Genomic DNA, 24186 nt, shown 5'->3' with positions numbered 1-24186 from the left:
ATCATGTGGGATTTTAGGCTTTGGGAAGTAGGACAAATCACACCATCTCTTATATATATATATAGAATATGCCAACTGCTTTATTTGGCAGAGTCTGACCTGCAGCCATGGCCAGGCATGACTATTGTCAACTGTGGAAAAATATGTCTTAGAATGTTTGATAAGTTAACTGTTGACAAATGTGTTAATCAAACTTGCAATGTAACAAATTGATTTTATACTGATTCACAAATTCACACACTCAGGTGGAAAAGCACTTTATGTGCCTTCCTTGTTGCAAGAAAGAGGGGAAGTAAAATACCACTTGCCGTCTTGGGTAGGATGTAACTATAAAGTAAAAGCAAGGAGGACCTATATAAAACCTTGGTAAAAGCAGAGGTCCTGTGAAAGCTAAAAATACTTTTTTTTTTTTTTTAGATTGACAGTTCAGCTTAGCTGTCCATCATTTAGGCACATACATCTAAGTTTGATGGGAGCACTGTGCATCTAAGAAAACATCTCCAGACATTATTAGCTAATTTTAAAGTAAATGCCAGTGCTCTAGGAAGGAAGGAATTCTGAGGAAGTTAAATCAAGCACAGGGAGGGATGCGTGAGAATTTATTGTTCTTTCAGGGATGTCTGTATTGGCAGTGAATATCCCAATTAATGTCAAGGTGTGAATTACACTGATTTGCATAGAGCCAAAAGACAATTGGTACATGGAAAGATAGAATTTCTCGGCTACCATGGATCAAGACTGGGTATTGAAAAAGCAGAGGTTTTGGTTGGGAGGCTAGGAGCTGTGTCCACGATTTTCAACATTTCCCTCGAGGGAATGTGTGCTACCCAGTCGTAATGGGGAAGCAAGGTGCATTAGTACATCATTACTTCTGTATAGAAATATAATTATCTTTGCTGGAAGGGAGCTGATCTGTATGGAGACTGACCCTTGGTATATAGTACATGTATGTCAAACCAAGGAGGTTAATAAAACCTGGTTTAAAATTTGGTCAAACAAACTTTAGGGAATGAGGACTCAGTAAAGGCTTCAACAAACCCCGTCACAGTCACACCAAAGAATGATGGACTGTCTTAGTTATATATAAGATCACCTCAACTCAAGAGGCAGCTTGGAACAAGCTGGCTTGAGGCTATTTGAATCTGGCTTGGAGTGTTCATGTTCACAAATTAACAACTACAAAATCTCACAATAAATGATAGTTTAAAAGAATGATAAATAAAATGATAAAAAAATTTTTTAACTGATTAAAAAATAATAAAATGAAAAAAGATAAAAAAAATCATAAATGTCATGTTCACAAATTAACCACTAAAAAATCTCCCAATAAATAGAGCCAAGTGCCACTGGTTGGTCTGACCTGGTAGTCGTGCTGTAAACATAGGGTCTAGGCTAACAAACTCCTTAGTTGAGACAACAGACAATTGACATGAATGGCTTCACAAGAAAAGCAAATGCCGTCTTCAACCAAGGACATTATTCTAAATAATGCCCTTACTTCAACTTGTCTTGTCTTTGTCTTTATTGAAGAAAATCCATTAGTGGTGTGCCCTAAGGCACACCACTAGTCTTCCTGGACTTCTTAACATCATACAATACAACATCAAAATGACAATACATGCATTGACGATAACAACATAACAACATTCAATATTTACATTAATTACAGATAGCTGATTACATGTCATTTAAAAAACTATCTAATTGAAATTGATTCAGGAATCTACTTAAAATTAGAGGTCCTTCCTTAATTGAGTAAAATCATTTGCGATACAATGCCATTTACTTATGAATCAGTTCTACACTTTATAACAAGTGCTCACAGATTCTGGCTTTAAAAGTACGAGCAGAAAGGATGGTCTGTAGCTCTACCGGGAGCTGGTTCCACGTTGCGACAGCCCTGTACATAAAAGTCTTCTTTAATGCATTTGTCTTAGGTTTGTCTAGTCTAAAAGTTGGCTTTGAAGCAAATCGTGTTCTGTGCGTGTGCTGCTTGTTGACAGAAAGCAGTCTACTCGCAAGACACTCAGGTTCATTAGTGAAGACAATCCTTCTAAAAGTAGTCATAGTGTTCAATGATAGTCTAGTGTGTACAGGTTTCCACAGTGGTTTCAACTGAAGCAACCGTGAAGCCTTATTTTGCACTATTTGTAGGGACTTGATATTTCTCTTTGTGGTGCATGACCAGACAGGGCTACAGTAGTCCATGTATGTCAATGTCAGGCATTCAATCACCGTTTTTAAGATTGTCTGGTTCATGTATGTAGCACATCTTCTGATCATTCCAAGGGACTTGGCCATTTTCTTTGAGGTTGTCCTCGTGTGAGTATTCCAAGTGAGACGTTCATCGACAGTTGTACCAAGTAGTTTTACCTCCGGGACTTGTTCAATACGTTTGCCATCAACAGTTAGGTTGAGTGTCGGTCTTGCCAGCAGTTTGGGTACACTCCCAAAAACCATACATTTTGTTTTGTTTTTGTTTAGGAAAAGCTTGTTCGTTTTAACCCAGTTGCAGATGTTGCTCACCTCTCTTTGTAGTTTACATGAAATTGTGTCAATTGAAGGGTCGCAGGTGTAGGCTGAGGTGTCGTCAGCATACATGTCTGCTGTGGCCTGTGTTGTGGCAAGCGGCAGGTCGTTTGTGTAAATCGTGAAAAGAAGGGGCCCTAAACAGCTCCCTTGAGGAACGCCGCAAGGTAACTCCACAAAAGAAGAGTTTGTCCCATTGATGTGTACACATTGCTCCCTGCCTATCAGGTAGCTTGCCATCCATTCTGTTGTGGATTCACTGAAACCATAGCATCCTAGTTTCTGAAGTAGACAACTGTGGTCGACTAGGTCAAAGGCAGCAGAAAAGTCCAAGAAAATAGCACCTACCAAGTTTCCCTGATCAATATTGCGATACCAATCATCCACCATGTGCAGCAGTGCAGTGCAAGTTGAATGGTTTTTCCTGTACGCGTGTTGGTGACTGGACATTAGTGAGTTCTGCTGAAAGTAATCTGAGATTTGTTTACTGACGATGCGCTCCATAATCTTGCTGGTAGCAGAGAGAAGACTGATTGGCCTGCTATTTGAACCACAGAAGGATGCTGTCGTTGACTTTGGAATGGGTACGACCTTGGCTTTCTTCCATTCCCTTGGATAGACTGAGGTAGTCATAGACAAGTTGATGATGTAACAGAGAGGGATGGAAACGTGCTTCGCTGCAAGCCTCAGAAGTTTGTTATCCATGTTATCTAGGCCTGTTGATTTTCCTTCTGGAAGAGACAGGAGGAGTCAATATCAACTTGCTTAAGTTCAAAACTGCAGTCTTCTTTACCAGCCATGATCTTCCTTTCAATCAAGTGAAGTAAGGTATCATCAGTTTGTAGATTCATTTGTTGCCGTAAGGTGTTGACTTTGTTCAGGAAAAAGGTATTGAAATGTTCAGCAATGTCCTTTGCTTTCGTAAGGTAGACGCCATCTTGTTCAACTACACCAGATGAGATTTTAGAACCTTTTCCCAGGATGCCGTTTAATGTTTTCCACATTGCTTTGGGGTCGTTTTTGTTCTCTGCCAATTTTGCTTTAAAGTTTAAACTAAACAACGATTGGGTATAGACAAATAACAACACAGGCATGCCATAAGCCAGCTTTGTGAAGTGAGAGGTTGGCTGACTGGCCAGTTTTATGCAAAGTACATTTCTGGTTCCGAGATCACCAAGGCCACACCAATTTAATTTCTTGGTTAACGGATTTTTATTTTCCAAAAAAAAGTTAACCAAGAAATTAAATTGGTGTGACCCAATCTAAGGCACGAAAATAAAATAGTCCTTCAGACCAAGGAGGTTTAAAATCATCTTGTTCAGACACTAGTGAGCTGTAGGGATGATATGGGATGCACTTGAACTAATTTGGTTGGGGGTAGGGCAGACAAATCAATCTTTAAATTTGTCTTCCATTGTTTTCAAATAATTTTTTTTAGTTCACATAGAAATGTTGCCTGGATTCATCTGAAGTTGAATACAACCTACTAGGTTTACCCAACATCTGGTTTACCCATTTGAATACATTATCTATCCCAGAAGTGAATTTTCAAGTTTCTGTACTTTGATATCATACCTCAGCTTACACCAAGGACAATATATAATGTCCTTGCTTACACCAAGGAGGTTTAGACCTCCTTGCTTTAAATACACACTGACTTATACGTATAGTAATACCAAGACCTGAGGGCCAAGGCTAACATGATCTTCAATCAAGCAGTTGTGGGGTAGAAGATTGTTATTTCTGTATTCTGATCAGCCAGGATTTCCAGGCTCCCATCCCATGACGCAAGGCAAGGCCAACATTTAGCTCAAGATCTCTTGGTAAAAAGGCCTCTTTGACACACACAGTATACTCCCTGTGTGATAATTACTTCTGAATCAACTTGATAATTTGACAGCATCACTGCTTGTCCAGGACAATAGCTGAGCTAGTTTGAAGCCGCATAACAAAGAAGCGAATAATTACTTGAATTTCCTGAACAAGGGTATATGAGCTCTCCCCCTAACTGCCTATTAAAGGTCCATATTGTAGGATTTGGAACCAAAATATTACCTAGAACCAACAAGGCTAGAACAAACTCTAGATCTAGCTAGCCTGATGTTTCGATTCATATGCTCGTAAGAACTTCATATGTCGTTTATGAAGGTTAGACATTCAGGTAAAGACAATTCAAAGTCTACAAGTGGATAGAATTCTGAGATTTAATTCGGAATCTCATAACTTCCTATGTCAAATGGAACAATCTATAGAATTAGATTTAGATGTGCTAAGCCTATCTAGTATTTCCAGTTCCCGCACTACAAAAGTGACCTAAAGGCATCTCTCCTCAGCTATGTAACACATTGGAGTAGAATGTAAACCAAAAATGATAAGTATGTCACCAACATGGCTCGAAACATGAGGTTTGAACCTGCATAAGAAAAGCATAAAATGATTAGGTTTAAAGGACAAAGGACCTTGGATCAATTTTAACCTCCTTGCTTGGATAAGGTCTGAAAGTTTCAAACGTCTGATGATTTTGAAATGTATTCAGTTGTTTTGAGTGATTGTGTTTTGGCTATAAGTATAAAGGACATGATTTGATCGCTATAAAAGCAAGAAGATCCCAAATACATCTCATTGCCAGTCCCAATATGGAAGGGATTTGAGGCAAAACTTAGATATGCTCTGTAACCAAATAACTTGTGGCATTCAATCACATTTCAACTCATGATGTATGAATCTACTGCAGTCAAATGGCAACCATATGCCTTTATACTGGATGAACTTATCTTGTACTTGCCCTCACCTATTACCAACAGGGAGCCAGAGGTTTTGGAAATCAGTTGCACACAAAAGGCCAACTATAAATGAATAAATGTAAAATACCACCAATGTGTGAAAACAGGCTGCTGGTAGGTGCAACACCTACCTAGGACAATTGTATGGTCAATATACTGTCTGACCAAGTTGGTCTGACCAACACACAACACAGCTGTAATTTGTCTCTTTGCACATTTTGAGTTATCAAATTTTAAATCCCAGTTGATCTCTAGTATAAAGGAGGGAAACGATCTCAGGTCCCCGCATTGATCTCCAAGCAGATGAATTGGTCAGGGTTATTAGCATCTGTTGCTCTTTCGAAAATGTACATGTAAGTTTTAACTGTTATCATGTGAACTTTTCACATCAACTGATTTGGACCTCAAGTGTGAGATGCAGGACCGCGGTCTAATTTCGAAGCCCTGCAGACTAAAGTTGGGAGTGTTTCCTGTAAGACTGTCAATTCACGCCTCTTTCCCACCTCTCTGCCCCGCCTCTCACACCTTTCTGACACAGCTTTTCATTCAAGTTATCCCTGCAGTCTGAAGTTTGCCCCGCGGTCTACCTGCTTTTGGACAGTTCTGCCCCGCGGTCTAGAAATCTAGAGCCGCGGTCTAACAACTTTAGACCCGAGTTCTGTGATTTCACATCTCCGGGCTAGCTTTTCATTTCAGCGGGCTAACCAAATAGCCTGCAGTCTGCTGACATTTTTTATTAATGATATCTACAGTTATGAACATTGCAGAATAAGAATTTTTACATCACTGTACTTGTTACATTAAGAGCTACACACTGATGTGAAACTTAATGGTAGAACATCAATTTTTCTGGAGATTCCAAATAGCTACTGTATTCCTCGATGTAAACTGACTGGTGTTAGATGTATATTCACATCAGGTGGAACGGTGCTGTCTAGGAGGAAAGGTGTTTAGTGTTAAAGAACATACAAATGTTAGTTGCACTAAACTGACTATGATTTATTACCCATTTTCACTTTTTCCAAAATATTTTGTATGCATTTTATAATTAGTCCTACAAAGGACAAAAAAGAAGACATATCTTTTTTTTTGAAAGCATAGGCCAAGAGCAATGTAATGGCAGATTTTTTCTTGTCAACAATTGTAATATATGTGATACTGTACATATGCATATTCCAACTTGTATGACAATTTTGTACAACTATGTATTTTGTGAAACTATATATTTGTAAAGTCTTTGGTTGAATGTCTAGTGTCAAGGCACTCTAATTGGCTGTGCACTGTCCTATATTTACAGTATAGGGGCTATCGCTTGTTGATATATAGTTAAATGGTGAAGACAAAGATGAGTTTGGTTCCTTTCTGTACCTGTTCCTGATAAGTTAGTGTGAGATGGAGAGGTGATGAGAAAGGTGGGTGGGATGATATCACCTGTACCATGCCTTGGAGGAGGAGGAAAGAAAGCCTCTGAAAGACAGGAGACAGAGTACACAAGACAAGAAGAGGAGAAAGGAAGTACATGTACATGAACTGTTAGAACCAAAGCAAAAAGACATGTACTTAACCTTCTCCCTGCTGACATAGTCATTTGGGACCAAATCTGTATTGGTTACAGGGTTAGACAGCAGGGAGAAGGTTAACAACACATGACAAATTTTACAGCACAGAAAAGACAGGTGATTGTAGATAGAAGATATTAATAGACAGAGGTAAATGCATTTAATTCTAGTTTTCTTTTATCAGTATATCACACTCAGGTCTGTGATTTGTTTTTCAGGAGTCCCTGGATACAGTTCACTCTTACCTATTGGCTTAGGGAACTATTCTCAGAGTTCTTAGGAGGAGAAGCCTTTAAGAATGCTTTGGTTTAGAATTCCCGACTTACCACTTGCTATTGTGAGCTGTACAGAGTCTGGCGTAGATGACACAGTGTTGCCGTCTGTCGGCCCGTTGGTGTTGGGAAGTTCTAATGTGGTTGGCTTCTTCTCAGCTGCGAGTAAAAGGAAAATATCAGTAAAACTGTTTTAAAGAGAATTTTCATACAGCCGGAGAAAACTTGCTGTGCCGCTGTAAGATGAAGCAGGCTGCTATAATGGTGAACTGCAGGCTTTTAGCTAGGATTTATCAACAGGGCGTCCACAGATTGGGGTAAGGATGGGGGTGGGGGGTATCAGACTTCCCCAATGGGCTCTATGAATTACCCATTACCCGGAAGCTTTGCATGTCAATCAATTTTCATGCAGTCCCAGTGCCTGGTATGAGGAAAAAACAACATGTACATTGTACATGTGTATGAAATTACCAGGGAAACAGGGCATCTAATATCTTTGTTTTCTTAGTGTATGGTGTCCAGAAGACGCCCTGACAACCTGCTAGCTAAAAGCCTGGTGCATTCTACATGTCCTCTCTTCAGCCACCTGGCCGAGAAAACAGAATGATGAAACAGCGAGGACCCAGGAAAGCATGTAGCTACATGTATCTCGGTCCATTGATGAGGAGGTAAAAGCAGAAGTCCGGAGGTCTGGACAAATGCTGTTCTTGTTGAAAATGTCAGCAAAGAAACCGTTAAATGCCTTTCCTTAGAAAAATCTAAATTACTACAAAATGTAGTAGAGCAATGAGTTCAGCAGATGTCTGCTAATTTCCATCTTTTGCCTAACAAACTAAAATGAATTGCCTTGCAAAGTAAAATTCGTACATTCGTAAAAATCTGTGTTGCAGAAATTTCTGGGCAAGCACTGGAGTTATCTTACATGTACATTTTACAGAAAAGATGGCTCATGATCACCAATTTTGCAAAGCCACCACTACTCAACTCATAGCAACAATCTAAATGTAATATGAAAAATGATAATAACAATTATATACACGCTTTTTTTTGCATAGATCGGATACAAGGGAGGGCTTTTCTTTGTGCATTTGATCAAACCTTTGAACTAAACAAATTCAAATGAAAATGCAATTTTTGAATATCTAATATCATGTATCATAATACAATGACATAATTCCAAATCAATTACTAAAATTAATGATTAGAGAACTCAACAAGCAGAAATAATAAGTTTAAAATAAAGTAGAATCACAATCATAAACATTTTGATTTCTTCATTAAAAAAAAACTGGAGTTCGTCTAATTTGCCACCAGATCAATGATTTTTGCAAAGCACCTTTTGAAGAAGCATGAATTTTTCCAATGATTTTATAACAGCAAGAAAGATGGGCAAATCAGGTGGTAAATCTGGGCGCGAACCACAGAAACCGTCCTTACTGTTTACACTATAGACGGGGGTTCTCCCTAGTCCACTGTCGGGGGTGATGGTCATTCTGTCTGGAAGGAGAGTTCTCAATAAAGCAACATGCAACAACACATGTACAGAACATGCAACAACACATGTTTACAACAACACACGTGTACAACAACACTCGTGTACACACGTGTACAACACACCTGTAGGATCATCATTCTACAGGATGCTGTTCTGTATAATTGTGTAGTAAATTGTACGAGACTTAAGAACACAGTGCATCCAATAGAATGATAGCCATAATTCTAAAAACACCAAATAATGCAAGATTAGCATATTGCAAGTAACAGCCAGTGAAAGGCATCGTCTTGAATGCACCAATCTCAGCTGTGGTCCTGCAATATTCAGTCAGTCAATATCCGGCTTATTGTCTGCTGTTTCCAGTCTTGCAAGAGTTATAGATGTACACAATGCCATTTAGTTCAATACTGAGTAAGAAATGTTAAATAGCTAGTCGACTCGACTCCGTTCTTCAAGAATCATGGTTGAAGCTTTGTATGGTACAAAAAGTCAAATGCGTTTAATATAGTCTACGTTGTAGAATTCCAGGCAGCATTTTACAGCTGTATCTCTCAAATTGAATGAAATGTAGAAGTATCATAATAAGACATTGTAGGTTCTCTTTGAAATTCTTTCTCTTTGTTCGGACTGGAAGAGTAATGATTCAGCAAAGCAAAATACTTTTCCAATAGCTGAAAGTACTATAGGCGATTACTTTTCTCGACAGCATGTTGGATAAAACATGTAAGGCTGCCGTACCTTTCTTGGTCTCGATGGTTGAAATGTCCAGACCTCCCTTCATCCTCAGTACACACACACCGTAGTTCATGTCAAATGCATCGCTGTACAAAAAAAAAGTTCATTATGAGTAATCTTTGTTCTGAGTGTGACAGCCAGAGCATTGTTGTACATTATAATTTGTATTCTAGTACTAAAACAAACCCGTAAACTTTGTTAGAGGAAAAAAAAGCTCAGTTTCGCTTTTTAAAGGCCAAGTTCGGTATATGGTGAAAATGGCCTCAGAAGACTCTAAATTCAACTTTTTGAAATATGAATAATAGTGAAAAATCATGTGAAAATTTTGAATTTTTATAAAAAATAAAAGAAATTTGAATTTGGAGTCAGAAATTAATATAAGGCTACCAATCTTGCATTAGTTGTCCACATTTCAACCGTTTATTTTTCTCTTCAAAACATTATATTCATAGGTAAGGCTGTGACATACTGTATGACCCCGACATAGTCGTCTATCTCCTCGTAGGTGCAGCTCCTCCAGTTGTGCTTGTATCCCATCAGGATGGAGTTGGGCCTCATCTTACCCATCCCCGTCAGCTGTACAGGAGGGAACACCAGCAGAATTATACATCATGTTAGCTCATGATTCTTCACACAGTTCTGTCCTTAATAAAGATTACAATGTGTCAGGAAAGATGCAAAAGTTCTAGACAGTGACAGTGTGGTTACAGTAACACGATTAACTAATTGGATATTTTCATGTAGTTAAGTGTGGGAAGTGAAATGTAAGCTCAAACCTGTATCATGCTCTGTACTCCTGTTCTCAGGTCAGGAGAACACACCACCGATGTGAAGCCCTTTACCTGGAAATAAGATAAAAAAATTCTCTCCTTCAGTTCATTAATGAATGTACAAAGGACTTAACTCACAATCAAGGTATTGCACAGGCATCAAGAAAATGGCACCAAACAAATCTAAAGAATTGGAAACCGGCATTCTCAAGTCACCATGACTGTAGTTACAGTAGTTTCCTACCTTCCTCTTCTGCATCCACTTGTTCTCCTTCTGAGAGGTGCACTTCCTGATGTTGGCCTGTGTCAGCCCTCCATGGATCACCTGTCCACAGACCATCAGCCCAACGTCTTTGGTGATGTGGGACCCAAGATCTACTAAGGGGGGTCTGAGGGGAATAATAATTACAAAACAGTGAGTCAATGCGCACCTTCAGATAGACTGCTGGGTGAAAATTGACTTGACAAGGTATAAATCCTGGGCAGTTGAGCTACAGGGACATCCCATGATAAATGGGACCAGACCCTTAACAAATTGTGTAGAACTTAGACCTTAGCACAGTACCTGTGGTGGGGTGCTCCAGTCAGCACCAGGAGCTGTGGGCGGTAAGTCTTGATGTGATCTCCCACAGAACCCAGCTTCAGGGTGGCCTTCAGGGCATCTGTGTACATCTGGGCCTGAGCAGACGAGCCCCAGTTCACATCTAGAGGGACAAAATGATAGTTGTGATAATGTGCGACTACAGACAAGGCCATTTTGTACCCGTCTTGATGTTACCCTGCTCTGCATACTGTACAAGTCAAAGGGGCATCAACACCGCTTGTATGCATTATAAAGTATTGGCAAGTTCTATGGGAAAGGACTAAGAGCTATCAATCCCCAATCGAATGTCAGATTCTGTTTAACCTGAGGTGACATCCTGTACTTAAACTTTTGCTGGAGTGTGTTTACAAGAATATAATTGTACAATTGTCCATTTGTGATGCAACCAATGTTCATCCAAGACTTAGATGCGCTGTATTGCCATCTTCTACACTCAGTCAGGTATTTTTTTTCCAGTGTAACAGACAAAGTTAAAAGACAGTTAAACGGTTAAAACCTCATGATCGATATGATGTAGGGAATCTCCCCCCCCCCTCCCCCGAAAAAAAAGACAAACAATTTTGAAAATAAAACTGTCCTGACCTGGTTTCTGGTAGTTGAGATAGACATAGATGGCACAGATGACCCCCAGGGTGATGAGAGCCATGTACCAGTTGATGACAAACATGATGGCCAAACAGACCAGCGATCCTACCAGTGCCACCCACATGTTGTAGTACTTAAAGGACGGCCTCCAGCCTGCAGTGAAGACACAAGAAAGTTTGGAGATTACTGAAAACGGACTTTACTCAAGAAATTTCCAGGAAGTACAGCGAAAAAGTTAAAACTTGTAACTTTGTAGTAGTTGCTACCTATAGATGTACATGTATAATGGCTATTTGGCCATGGAGGCCCCTTTTGCAAGTCCTATGGAATTTTCCTAACTATTGTTATTGTAGCCATATTTGTTAGGTCCTCTACAACCAAGTTCATTTGAATCACAATAAAGCTATCTATTAGTCTGTGCAGCATACAGTAGGTCCATTCTTTTTTATCAACTGCCCTATGCACCATCTAGTGCAGGAAGAACTTAAACTTGTAACTTTTGGAACACAGAATGAGGAGTGACTTACCGGGTGACTTAGCCAGTGATGAGGCGAAGCATGCGTAGTTGATGAGAGCGTACGCCATCAGGAAGAAGTTGGAGATGAGCGGAGCAATGGCGTTCAGTTCCGCTGTAGGGTGGATGAAAAGAGGCTGTTATCATCTCACAGTATGCAAATATAGTGTATACACACAATCATGTAGATTAGGTATAGTATAATGTCTATAAGACACAGTTCTGCGAACATGTTGGAAGTTATGTTGCCTTCATCTATCTTTTTGAGGGTACCAACTTCAACTTGCTGAAGTTTCTGTAGGCTATACACTGACTGTAAGGTTTGATTCACTCACATGGGGAAGGAACCCTACTCTTTTCGATAAGTGTGGCGGGTTCTTTAACATGCTCTTGGTCTGGCTCTCCTCAAACACAGGACCTCCATTTAATCTCATATCCAATAGACATCCCTAACCGATTAAAAAGCTTGATACTTATTTTTACCCGAGAGAAGTGAGGAATGTCGTGTTGAGTGCCTTTCCCAAGGGCACAAGATATCGGTGGCATGACAGGATGCGAACCCAGGATCTCTTGGGTTCTGGGCCAAACACCCTGCCATTACATGTACGTCACAAGACCCCACATCTCACACATGTCCCTGGTGCTAAATACCATACACACTGAAAAACAGATCTGGTGCTGTGCACCATCTATACATGCATAGAAAAACAGCCCTGTCCTTGGTGCTGAACGCTATCCACATACAGATAAACATGCCTGTCCATGGTGCTGAACACCAGCCACACACAGCAAAACAGCCCTGTCCTTGGTGCTAAACACCATCCACACACAGCAAAACAGCCCTGTCCTTGGTGCTAAACACCACCCACACACAGCAAAACTGCCCTGTCCATGGTGCTAAACACCATCCACACACAGCAAAACAGCCCTGTCCTTGGTGCTAAACACCATCCACACTCAGTAAAACAGCCCTGTCCTTGGTGCTCAACACCATCCACACACAGCAAAACAGCCCTGTCCTTGGTGCTGAACACCAGCCACACATAGAAAATCAGACTTGTGCATAACAATTCTAGTATCAATGCATCTGCTTGACCAGCAGTAGTTCAAAATTTGCTGAAGTTTGCTGAAGAATAATCAATGTCTCTACTAATTCAGAAGGACAGGAAGACAAAGTATGAGATACAGTGGTCTAACATCGTAAACCATGGGTCAATGACAAAGAATGGTTCAATACTAGAAGCCACGGATCAATGATTCAGACCGGCTTTATACCACCAACCAGAATTTCTATGTACCATAACAGGGTGCGAAATACTTTTTTGAGCCAGGTTGCACGGTGTGCAACCTGGCTAGAAAGCTAGGTTGCCCCTCAGAATTTCAGGTTGCCCCACCTAAAATTCACTGATTTCTTGACATTATATTTTGTAAGTACATAGTATTACATAGCCTTTAACAATATAACTGGTGCTTAAATGTGTTTTTGTTTCAAAATAAAATTCAATGATAATGTAAATAAAACACCACAACCCACAACAATCAAACTTATACAATTCATGTGTAACACGGCTATTTTTTTAGTACAAATAAATCCTTTTTTCAACCGCCATAGACTTTTTGATTTTTCTGCTCTAGGAAGAGTTACACTGCAATAGTTACACTGCAATAGGACTTGTACCTGTACATTATTCTCATCCCTCACATAAAAGTTGCTACTGGGCATATTTTCAAAATCTAATAAAAGTACCCCCGGAATAAAATTACCTATATTTTTTATTGAAAAATTCACAGGTGAGTTATTAATGATATACTTGATGATAATCATAAGATAAATACAATAGTCTATGTCATTGTCCAGTTTTTATCTCACTGTCATAACATTTTAACAACTTTGTTTATTCTATAATCATTGTTGCCAGGTAAAGATTTTTTAAATCCAAGCTTATTATTAGTAAAGTGGCTCCATCTCCACTTCTGCAATTTATAATTTTGCCCCCCAAAAAGCACTAGCAACATTTCGCCCATAGAAATACACAGCAACTCAAACACTGCCCTCTACCAGTTGTTGCTGGTACTGCAGATTATACGTCATTACTCTCGCGCAATCACGCGATATCCAGCGAGAGTCGATGAATTCAACATGGCGGCCAAGAGCCGAGCGCTAAGCCGCGCTCTCTTTCCGACGAATTTTGCGTTTCAGGCACAATAAAACAGGTCGACTATGGATGCAAACGAGTGAAAAAGTATCGGTAACTTTATTAACTTGTTTAGTTGGGGGTCGATTTATATGTTTGGTTTGAAAATTTACGAGACTGAGAGCGAGTGTGTGTGCACACCACACGGGTGTGTGAGCTTCCTTGGTCCAATTTTTTTCTACTTCGTCAAGTTATTGCCGCAAAATCAATTTCTCCGGCCCAAAATTCAGGTAGCGCACTGCGCAACCTGGGTTGAGAGACAAGTTGCGCCAACCGAAATATTGTTGCGCTGCGCAAGTGCGCAACCGGGTATTTCGCACCCTGCATAAACTGCAAAATCTAATCATTGTACAAACTGCTTTAACACTGTATAGCACTGATTAAAGGGGAGCAAAACTTGAAAAGCCTACTATACTAATATGCTAAATATACTCTTAAGACAAGTTCTCACTTGTTTTACATAAGTCCGTCATAGTTCAGGGCTCCCCCACCGTTTGAAACTCGTGCAGTGCTGACGGCTACTCAACTGACTGATTGAATTTGGTGCCGCTAGTCAACTACAGTGCATGTCCCCTAAATTTACCCCCAAACTTGATTTTGGGGGTGTATTTAGCATAGTTTAGTAGGCTTCTTAATGTTAAGTTTCGCGCCCATTTAATGATACAGAAGGGTTTATCACTGTGTAGTAAGAATTCTACCCTACCAATGAGGATGAACCCCACAGCGATGACGAAGGCCAGGAGATACCCCCTCCTGGGCTCATCGCTCTGTCCAACTCCCTTGGCAAAGATGTGGATCCCAGGAAACAGTTTGTCCTTACAGACAGCCTAAAGGACAAAACCCATGTCAGCAGAGATTCAGATCTAGTTTCTACATATGAATTAGACAAGGTTTCACATCTTTCCATCTGCTTAGTTTGTTTAACTTGAAAACAACATTGATAGATTTACAAATGTCTAGAGTTGGCTCTTTAGAACCAGGCTTCTAGCCAGGCATGTGTCCATGCGTCAATTGGACGCATGATACTAAAATAACAAGGAAATTGGACGCCCTCTTTTTCAGCTGGACGCGCAGAGGACCCCCTGTTTCCCTGGTAATTACAGACACGTGTTACTGTGTTACAGTGTCACTGATGTTTTTTTAGTCCTACCAGACACTGGGACAGCATGAAAACTGATTGACATGCCAGGAAATTGATAATCCATAGAACCTATTGGGAGACTGAGAAGGAACAAGCAGTTTTTAGAGCTTAAAATGGTCTGCTAAAAGTATGATAAGACTAGAACACACCTAACCCCCGCATCACAGCATCCCCCCACCCCCATTTTTGGACCCCTTGTCTATAAATCCTAGCTAAAAGCCTGTTTAGAACCTATGGTCATCAATAACAAAGTCAGTTCAATTTAAAACCAAAGCATCTTTATCGCTTGTTAAGAGATAGATTTTGGGTAGTGACAATAAATATCTCTATCATATTGTACTGACTTGGAAGACCTTGGGAGCACTGACCTTAAAACCAAAGTATTTCAAAGTTCATTGATTGGTAAGAGATAGATTTTGGGTAGTGATGAGTCAATTTTCAAATTTCTAAGTAATATTGTACATACCTGGAAGACCTTGGGAGCGCTGACCAGGCTGGCAAGTGCGGAGGAGAGAGTTGCTGCAAAGATCCCAGCTGTGACAATGGGGCCAAATCCTGACACCATCTCCATCACCTAGGCAGGACAAAGTCACCTTCAGGATCCAAAATCAACTGACCTATCTATCTACATGACATACATAGCAGGATTCTAGACTACAAAAAGGAATCATCAAAGAGCTGACATTTGCTATCTAACGCAAATGTTTGTGTCCTTTTTGTAGCTACGAACATCATAGACAGGTCCTGGGGAAAACATTAAAAAAAATCTATTCTCTCCTGCCATAAGGGTGTTACACATGTGTACAATGTTCAATGTGTATTTCTTTTTAATATGTTCAATGTGTATTTCTGTTTATCTAGGCTAGTACATAAGTGTTACAAAATGTATACCTGCATGCAAAAAAGGTGTACTAGATTAAAGATGTAACTAGCCAGTAGTCTTATACAAGGCTTTGCTTTACATTGTACCTGTCACAATTGCTCAATACATTTTGACTTGACTGGACGTGTACCTGTTTGTGATTCATGAGTCCGTAGTAACAGCCCCCCTCTGGACACACAGATATACCGTCTATCAGCTCCTTGATGGAGGGGGGTCCGGTGAAGTTGGTCGGCAGGGTGGCGTTCCCGATGGCGTCCCCATACAGGAGACTGAGGACGGTGCCATTACCGCTGGCGTCCCTGATGACACAGGCTCCAACGGACCACGCCGCCCCCAGGTACACTATGGTGCTGATCAGGATGGCCAGGAGGGTGCCCTTTGGTATTGCAGTGCTCGGATCCTGGAGAGAAAAATTGTATTGAGGTAGATCATCCCTTCATATTTTATAGGTATTGATTTGAACAATTCTAATTTATGGTACAACAAGAGTTTTACAACCTCATACCTTCGTCAAATGATTTTGACCTTTATGACTGACGTATTAGGAGTGTTTTTCATCAATCATCAATCATACCAGTTGATCCTCTTCACCCAAATAACATAAGTTGTCCAAACCTCCTTGTTATGACTATGAGCTTAACAAAGAAGGTTATGCTAACACTTATCATCAATTATGCAAATAAGCTCCCTCCTTATTAGCATAATTTGATTCAATGGTGTTCACATTCACACAACTTCCTAATGCCACAAGTATGAAATTGCCGTCATTTACTAGTATGGAATTATAGTACTTTCTCATTAATTATGCAAATTAGGCCCACATTTGCATATTTCCTATCTATCAACATTCCTCTCTTCCTTAGTTACAAATGTCACATATTTGAATAGTCATATCATGGAACACAGCAGATTTTTAAAATTGCCTCATTAATTATGGGAGTTAGAATTTGATTTGCATAATTATCACCCAATCATACAAAGCATCACGTAAGCTATCTACATACCAAAAATCATGACCATCCATCAAGACCATCTCGAGTTATAGTTTTTCTCATTAATTATGTAAATGAGGTTCTCATTTGCAAAGCTGATATCTATTAATATTTCTCTCTTCCTCAGTTACATATGTCACATGTTTGAGAGTCCTATCATGGAAATTGATGGATGTATAAACTTTCCTCATTAATTATGCAAATTAGATACTGATTTGCATAATAAGTATCTAATCATGTACATCAGCACTCAAGCTATGTACTTACAAACATTTATGACCATCCACCAAGCCCTTCTTGAGTAATTCCCTTTCAAAGTCTGAAGCAAAACCTGCCCCTGCAGTTCAGAAAAAGTTGCTAGGGGGCCCAAACCTATACCAATTACTCTCTGTTCAACGAGCTATCTACCACTCAAAAATCAGTTCCATAGCATGTCCACAACACGAGATATCATAACAGGAAGTTATTCACATTCCACACCACTTTCTGCTGCTTATACCTTACCAATGCCTACAGCTGGCTGACAGCCAATTTGTCGGAGTGCCGTTTCCTGCCTTCAACATGACCCCTCAGGACCCCTACCCCTATCCATGACGCCACAGCCAACACGTACACATACTTCAGCATACAATATAACACATTTTTACACTTTTCTCGTTAATTATGCAAAACACTTCGCCCAAAATCTAATCATCTTGAGATTTCCCACATATACACCGACACACCAATTACGACAACAAACCATCCAGGCGTTCTCGACTTATTCTGTTCACTAACAGACACACAGACAAGCATCATCGAATAACCTTCTCGACGAAACTTCGTCGACGAAGGTAACTACATGTACATGTAGGGCTGTCTCAAAGACATGTCCCTACATCCTGAGATGGAAATTTGCCTGTGCAACCTCAAGTTAAGACCAACAATTTGGAGAAAGTCGCATCACAGAAGCTTAATCATTTTTTAAAATCGTCTTTAACTAGTTAACAAAGTAGTACATTCACCTGCTTACATATGAAAAAGATTGCTCTCATAGGTCTATCTTTATCTAAATAAAATACAATACTTTGATTTTATCACAAATACCAAGAAAACAAGCAGCCAGTTTGTTACATACAGTTAAGTCCCCTGAGATGTTGGCTCCAGCCAGGATCCCCGTGGCAGCAGGGAAGAAGACAGAGAACACAGAGAAGAAGCTCTCCCCTTCTCGGAAATCTGGGACCCAGTTGTCTGAAAATACTTGTCCTGGAATGACAAAATAGATATGCACGTTGAGACATCATGATGTAGTGATCACTGCTAACCTGGTCATATTACTTAAAATTAATGGTCTATATAGTACATGTGAACTATATTAAAGTTTAAGAGTCTCAGACTTGTCGTGACCGGCACCTCCATAAACCACTTGTCCGTAGCGAGATTGCCAACATGCTGCAGCTTCAGTAAGATAACCGCTTAACACTAATAATAGTACATTTGCATACAATGTACCTTGATAGTTCAAGAAGCCTTTGGTCATCTTGACCCTGGCGGCAGGGATGAAAGCTCCAATGAAGTAGTTTACGATGGCAATGATCAGGATCACAAGCAACCCAAGCTGAGCCTAAGTAGACGAAATACATTGTATAATTCATCTGGTAAAAACGTCATTAACTAAAACACACACACTGGACTGTGAAAACTGTAGCTTTTGCTTAAATCTGTTTTATTATAGCTAATGTTTTAGTGACAATTCTGTCACCTTCTTCAGGGAATACTGACTGGCTCTATACCTTCTACAAACCCAATGTGTACATGCAAGGCTGAGAGGCAAAATTGGAACTCATGTGTATGTTCAAGGATGGTCTCTCACATCCACTTGTGCCCAAGCGAAATCATTTTACGGAAATGACATATAGGGAAGCTTTGCCACATTTCAAACTATATTCTAATCTGTATAATCATAGCATACACACTCTTTTCAGTCTGTATTTGAATCAATCTATGAATTACGTTATATACTTTTAACAAGCTTTTATTCAGTTATCATTTAGAACAAAAGAGCAGACCTTTGCCTCCCACTCCATGCCTAACATGGTGATGCCCAGCAGCAGTACTATGGTGATACAGCCCACAATACGGATGTCATTAGTCTCATCTGTCATCAGGGCATTGTTGTCCTGGAGTTGGGAACAACACACTTGTAGTTGTATATCATCTACTACAAATATCCAATTACTTGTACCACAATAAATTTTTCATACATCACAATGTAATTTCTGATTTAAAGAAACAGTAAAGGATTGTTGTAATCTTTATTACGACATGCAGGGAAGTTGAAGTTGGACTCCTGCTTACCTTAAGTAGATCCCGCACTGTTTCAGAGAAACCGACAACATACATGGCAACTGCTACGGCGTTTGCCAAGGAAAAGATGATCCCAATGGCACCACCAAACTCTGGTCCCAAACTGCGAGATATCAGGTAATATGCACCCCCTGAAAGAAGCAAAGTTATGATAGCAATTCCTTTACTATTGATACTTTGCCACTTTATTCCCTCATGCAATTGCGATCTTGAGTTGAAAAAAAAGGTATGATTCTAAAGGCAAAACCAAAAAGCAAAAAGATAGATGGCAGTTTGACAATCACCAACTATTTCCTTTTCTTGCCATCTTGACACAATTTCTTTTATTTATTTGGCAATACAGGCAATGACAAAAGCTAAAAAAAGGTAACCATTACCAACACAATGAGAATGAATTGCTGAAAGTGATAGTTAAACACTGAGAATAAATCTACTTCACAGGCCAAGGCCATGAATGTAAAATAAAGTTGTCTGACCTCCTTTGACCTCTCCGTTTGTGCAAATGGCAGACATGGACAGTGTGGTAACTGTGGTGACAACAGCTGACAGAAGAATGATGATTGAAGAAAACCCTGAAAAAAACCACATGTTAAACAATGAAATAGTCTTTTGACCAGCAGTTTTGTAGCTTTGTTTCAGGCTGTGTATTGCAGGAGTGTATTAAGCATCCTAGCTAGTACTAGAGGTTAATACATCTAGCAACATATTAATGTCTCCCATAATACCATTATTTTATGTCCACACATCATCAGACTGGACATTTCTGGGTCACAGGCAAAATAGATTGCTGTTAATTGTTCTGCATGCTACAAACATCATACATAAACAATTTGGGAGCACAAAAATCACGGCTATGAATTTTTCATTCATCTTTTTTCGTTACACCCTCTCATTATGTACTGTCAGGTCAGAGGTACTAGTAATTGTACAATGACCTCTTGAGTTCAACCTTGAGTTCTTATGTAATGTCGGGACTCTCTTTTAACCTTCTCCCTGCTACATGTGTACATGTACCTAACCCTGTAACCATTGGAGAATTGGTTTCCCTTTGGTGTGCTAAAGGTTAATTCAGTGATATCATGGTGTTGCGTTACTCGCTAACCATTGATCAGTATGCTATGGCTATATGCTTCACCCACATATACTACATACATGTATGTATGTACATGCATCACCAGGGGACAAAATACTGAAGTGCGTACAACCTATAATTTGTAGAGAACAACTAGAGTTAAGGGCCTGGTAAAAATCTGAGAACCTGTACGTGTACTTTTGATGGACACTCAACCTAAAATAGATACCTACCTATCCCAGCCTGCCCCACCACCCATGACAGTCGAATGAACAACATCACTCCCCAGATGTTCAGGAGACATCGCACCTACAGCACAGGAGAAAAACTTATCAATAGATTGCAATATTTTCCCAAGTTATTTTGGCAGAGAAAACACAGATCCAACAATGCACCTGTAATCATACAATAATCAAGAAATGAAGGTTTATTTATGTTAAACGCAGCATGGGTTACAGAAATATTGGAAACGAATGAACAAAATGATTCTGCGAGCAATCTCACCTTAGCTTTGTGACAAAAAAGTCAAAGAAGTAAATCAACAATATGTCATAATGTAATGGGAGGGATCGGAAAGGATTCCTGAAGAACAAAATAGAGGAGACATCTTGGAGAGTGACAGGAAGAAAAGTACAGATAAACATGTAGCAGAAGAAGATGTGAAAGGGGAATCAGAATAACAACAGTACTACAAGCAAACATTCACAAGGACAAAGAGCTACAGAATAATGATAAGAATTCAGCAAAGAGGTCAAAACCAGACACAGACATCACTCAAAAAAACTCTTAATATGATATTATATAAATATCTCACCAGAACCCCCTTGATCCAGCCAAACTTGATAGCGGCAGGTCCTGAAGGTTTCTGAGCTCCTGTCTCTTCCTCCACACTGCTGGGGGACTGGATGTCCAGCAGGAGGGAGTCCCCTCGCTTGTGTGATTTGGTCTCCGTCTGTGGATAATAATAAACGGATAATGAAATAGGAAAAGTCAGACATGAAGAAGACAAAGTCTAGGACTTTTTGTCAGAAAAAAATTGCATGGGGGTGCAAGGGAACAGAGCTACGAAGCAAGCGGGGGGATGTTGTGTTTTTTCCCTCTGCCACAGTGTGGAGTTTGAGAGAATTCCGTGTTAAAATGCGGTATTCTGTAAGGGAACTACTGTCAGACAGGTCACAGTTGAAGACTGTAGCCACATGAGACCTGGTAGCATCCCTTGTTCGTCAGAATTTTATGCTTGTCAGAGAATTGGCTCCTTGGGTATGTCAGAACATGGGGGTGCGGCACCCTTGTTCCCCTCTTTAGAAAAAACCCTGCAGGCTGAAGTCAACACACACTCAGAAGGTCACTTTGAGTTTTAAATTGAAGTGTCATTTTTTTTCATTCTTTACGAAAAAATAATTGAAGTGACCATAGTCTTATTACTCATCTGTCATTACATTATAATATAAAGTTATCTTTATATATGTACTACTACTACTAGTAGTACATATAAACTACATTTTTGACTTTTAAAGTTGTCCCTTCACATTCCAATGATAGGAGACCATTCATTTTTTCTAAAATTTCCTTGCAGTCTTCCCCTCAATTCAATTCATTCAAAATAGCCTTAAAACTGAAGAAGTATGTAACATCTTGTAATTTTATTTTACCTTGTAGTTGTACATGTAACATTAAGACATCTTATCACATACTGCTCAAGGCATTCATTGATTTTTGTTCGTTCCTTCATTCAAAGGTCAACTAGGGGTCTGTGGGACATTTGAGCTATTGGAAACATAAGGCATAACTACTCCCTAAGGACCTGTTAACAGTAATGTCTGTCTGACCTGGATCTTAGACTCATTATACTCCTTCCTTGAAGGATCCTTTTCTAAGCCAAGTAGGAGAAAGATTGGGGTCACAGGTCTTAATGGGGATCCATAACAGCTGCGACCAGTTCTTGAACTGCCACTAAAAACACATCGGGACATGATCGGGTAGATTAATTTTTTTTTACTTTCACAAATCATTTTTTCCCACCAGCCTAGTCCCTCCCTAACTAAATGTACTTGTTTTCTTGTTACCAAAAGTCAAATGTCACTGATTTGAATTGAAATAAAAAGTCATAAACAAAAGATATGGGAGGAATGCAAATTTAACACATCCATTGAATGAATATTGCAGGTAGCAGTTCTATGAAAGTTGAACATTACATTTTCCTTGTATGCCTTCAGAAATGTTAACAGCAAAATCTGAGAACCCACGTACATATAAATTGTACTAGTATCAATGGATTGAAGTAGAGGCAGGGACCTATACACAATGTATATAGTGCATGCACATTTTCAATATTCCAAATGACTACACCTTTTACACGTACTGTAAATCTTTAAATGATGGTTTTATTTTGGTGGCTTTCTAGACGCCTCTCCATCAACATGCATTTTTGTGCTACATCATTGTTTAGGCCGCAGAAATATCACGAATCCCTCCTTTCCACTCCTGCTGCGAAATTTAAATTCCTGCAAAAATAAAGCAATTTACAGTATCTACCGCAGTCACATGACATTTCCCTGCCTGCCCTTGTGTGCGTCACTAGCACCATCTGTGTCCTACATGCCAGGTTACTGAGCTAATTACACTCTTCAACAGCACCAACCAATAAACCTGCACCATGCTCCAGACAATTATCTGGGAGAGCTGTGGTTACTGTCACAGTATAAAGCTTCTCTGTAGATGGATCGAGAACCGCATCAATACTGGCAGTCCAGGCTAAACATGAAACAGAACATTGATCTTGGAAGTTCGTTAATCAGGAAAAGAAATATGTATGGGTACTGGAGCTAAGTAAAATGTCGCAGTCGAATAGAAATACTTTAAAATTCAAATAGTTGAAAATATCATACTATACAATTATTACACAATGATTATGCTTAAAATAAATGTATATCAAATCAACTTGCAAGCATGAAAATAGAAAACTTTTGGAAGTTCGTTAAATCAGGAAAAGAAATATGTATGGGTAATGGAGCGATCTAAAATGTCACAGTAGCATAAGAATAGTTGAAAATATCATATATATTATTTTGTGCTATTGGGAAGGCAGTACGGACACAAAGGTTCAGCTTCTTTTTTGCCATCACCACTGACTGTGACGTCTGCTGACAGTGCTTTTCTGTTTTCACAGCACGATACATGTACTGTACAATGTGCATGCAACGGAAATCGTTTGAGATATTACCATGCCAGTTTGCCTATTTGTTGACACTAGCAGCCTTCATTTACTGCTTCAGTGTTTTTCTAGAACATATTTACTGCAGGTCAAGAATCTTGAGTTTACATACTCTCCAAGCAGAGGATGGGTTCCGGCAGGTTTTTGACGTGTTTTAGGCGTTTTTGTCGGCCTTTCTACTTTTTCATTTTTGGTTTATAGAGACAAAAAAAAAATGAAAAAGTAGAAAGACCGACAAAAACGCCTAAAACACGTCAAAACCTGCCGGAACCCATCCTCTGCTTGGAGAGTAAAGTTTACATATGTTTGTAAGTTTGCCCAAACTCAGGGGAAAGGTCACTTCTTTTGTGTACCCTTTTCAGATAAAAGACCTACAAACATTGACCCTGGCTCAGTTACAACATTTTACAGTCTTACTCTCTCAGTCAGTAACATTTATTTGAGAGTCCCCTTGCTTTTCAAACTTTGCAATATTCTAATAGTTTAACAAAGAACAG

At 39.6% G+C, this 24186-nt stretch overlaps 1 protein-coding gene across 11 annotated transcripts in view; it reads right to left on the bottom strand.

Moving 5' to 3' along the window:
* The window catches only part of LOC136427847 (solute carrier family 12 member 1-like), a 35696-nt gene that overhangs the window by 8446 nt on the left and 3064 nt on the right, over window positions 1-24186 (bottom strand). For 6 of the 11 annotated variants that reach the window (XM_066417031.1, XM_066417033.1, XM_066417032.1 and 3 more), the window contains exons 2-20: window positions 21290-21427; window positions 20709-20784; window positions 19880-19975; window positions 19395-19534; window positions 19106-19216; window positions 18549-18660; window positions 18175-18302; window positions 16196-16465; window positions 15649-15756; window positions 14745-14868; window positions 11860-11961; window positions 11330-11485; window positions 10709-10847; window positions 10388-10532; window positions 10150-10215; window positions 9843-9949; window positions 9377-9459; window positions 8581-8640; window positions 7198-7302 (exon numbers count right to left, since the gene is read on the bottom strand). In XM_066417031.1, the coding sequence (XP_066273128.1) occupies window positions 7198-7302; window positions 8581-8640; window positions 9377-9459; window positions 9843-9949; window positions 10150-10215; window positions 10388-10532; window positions 10709-10847; window positions 11330-11485; window positions 11860-11961; window positions 14745-14868; window positions 15649-15756; window positions 16196-16465; window positions 18175-18302; window positions 18549-18660; window positions 19106-19216; window positions 19395-19534; window positions 19880-19975; window positions 20709-20784; window positions 21290-21427 (2266 nt within the window). Of the gene's footprint in view, window positions 1-6680; window positions 6780-7197; window positions 7303-8580; window positions 8641-9376; window positions 9460-9842; window positions 9950-10149; window positions 10216-10387; window positions 10533-10708; window positions 10848-11329; window positions 11486-11859; window positions 11962-14744; window positions 14869-15648; window positions 15757-16195; window positions 16466-18174; window positions 18303-18548; window positions 18661-19105; window positions 19217-19394; window positions 19535-19879; window positions 19976-20708; window positions 20785-21289; window positions 21428-24186 lie in introns of all 11 variants that reach the window. The other 5 variants (XM_066417027.1, XM_066417030.1, XM_066417029.1 and 2 more) reach the window with 3 other exon arrangements.

Source organism: Branchiostoma lanceolatum, chromosome 2 (assembly GCF_035083965.1).
Source record: "Branchiostoma lanceolatum isolate klBraLanc5 chromosome 2, klBraLanc5.hap2, whole genome shotgun sequence".
Lineage (NCBI taxonomy): Eukaryota > Metazoa > Chordata > Leptocardii > Amphioxiformes > Branchiostomatidae > Branchiostoma > Branchiostoma lanceolatum.
Note: the sequence above shows the minus strand (reverse complement) of the source record. Positions and strands in the feature narration are given on the sequence as shown.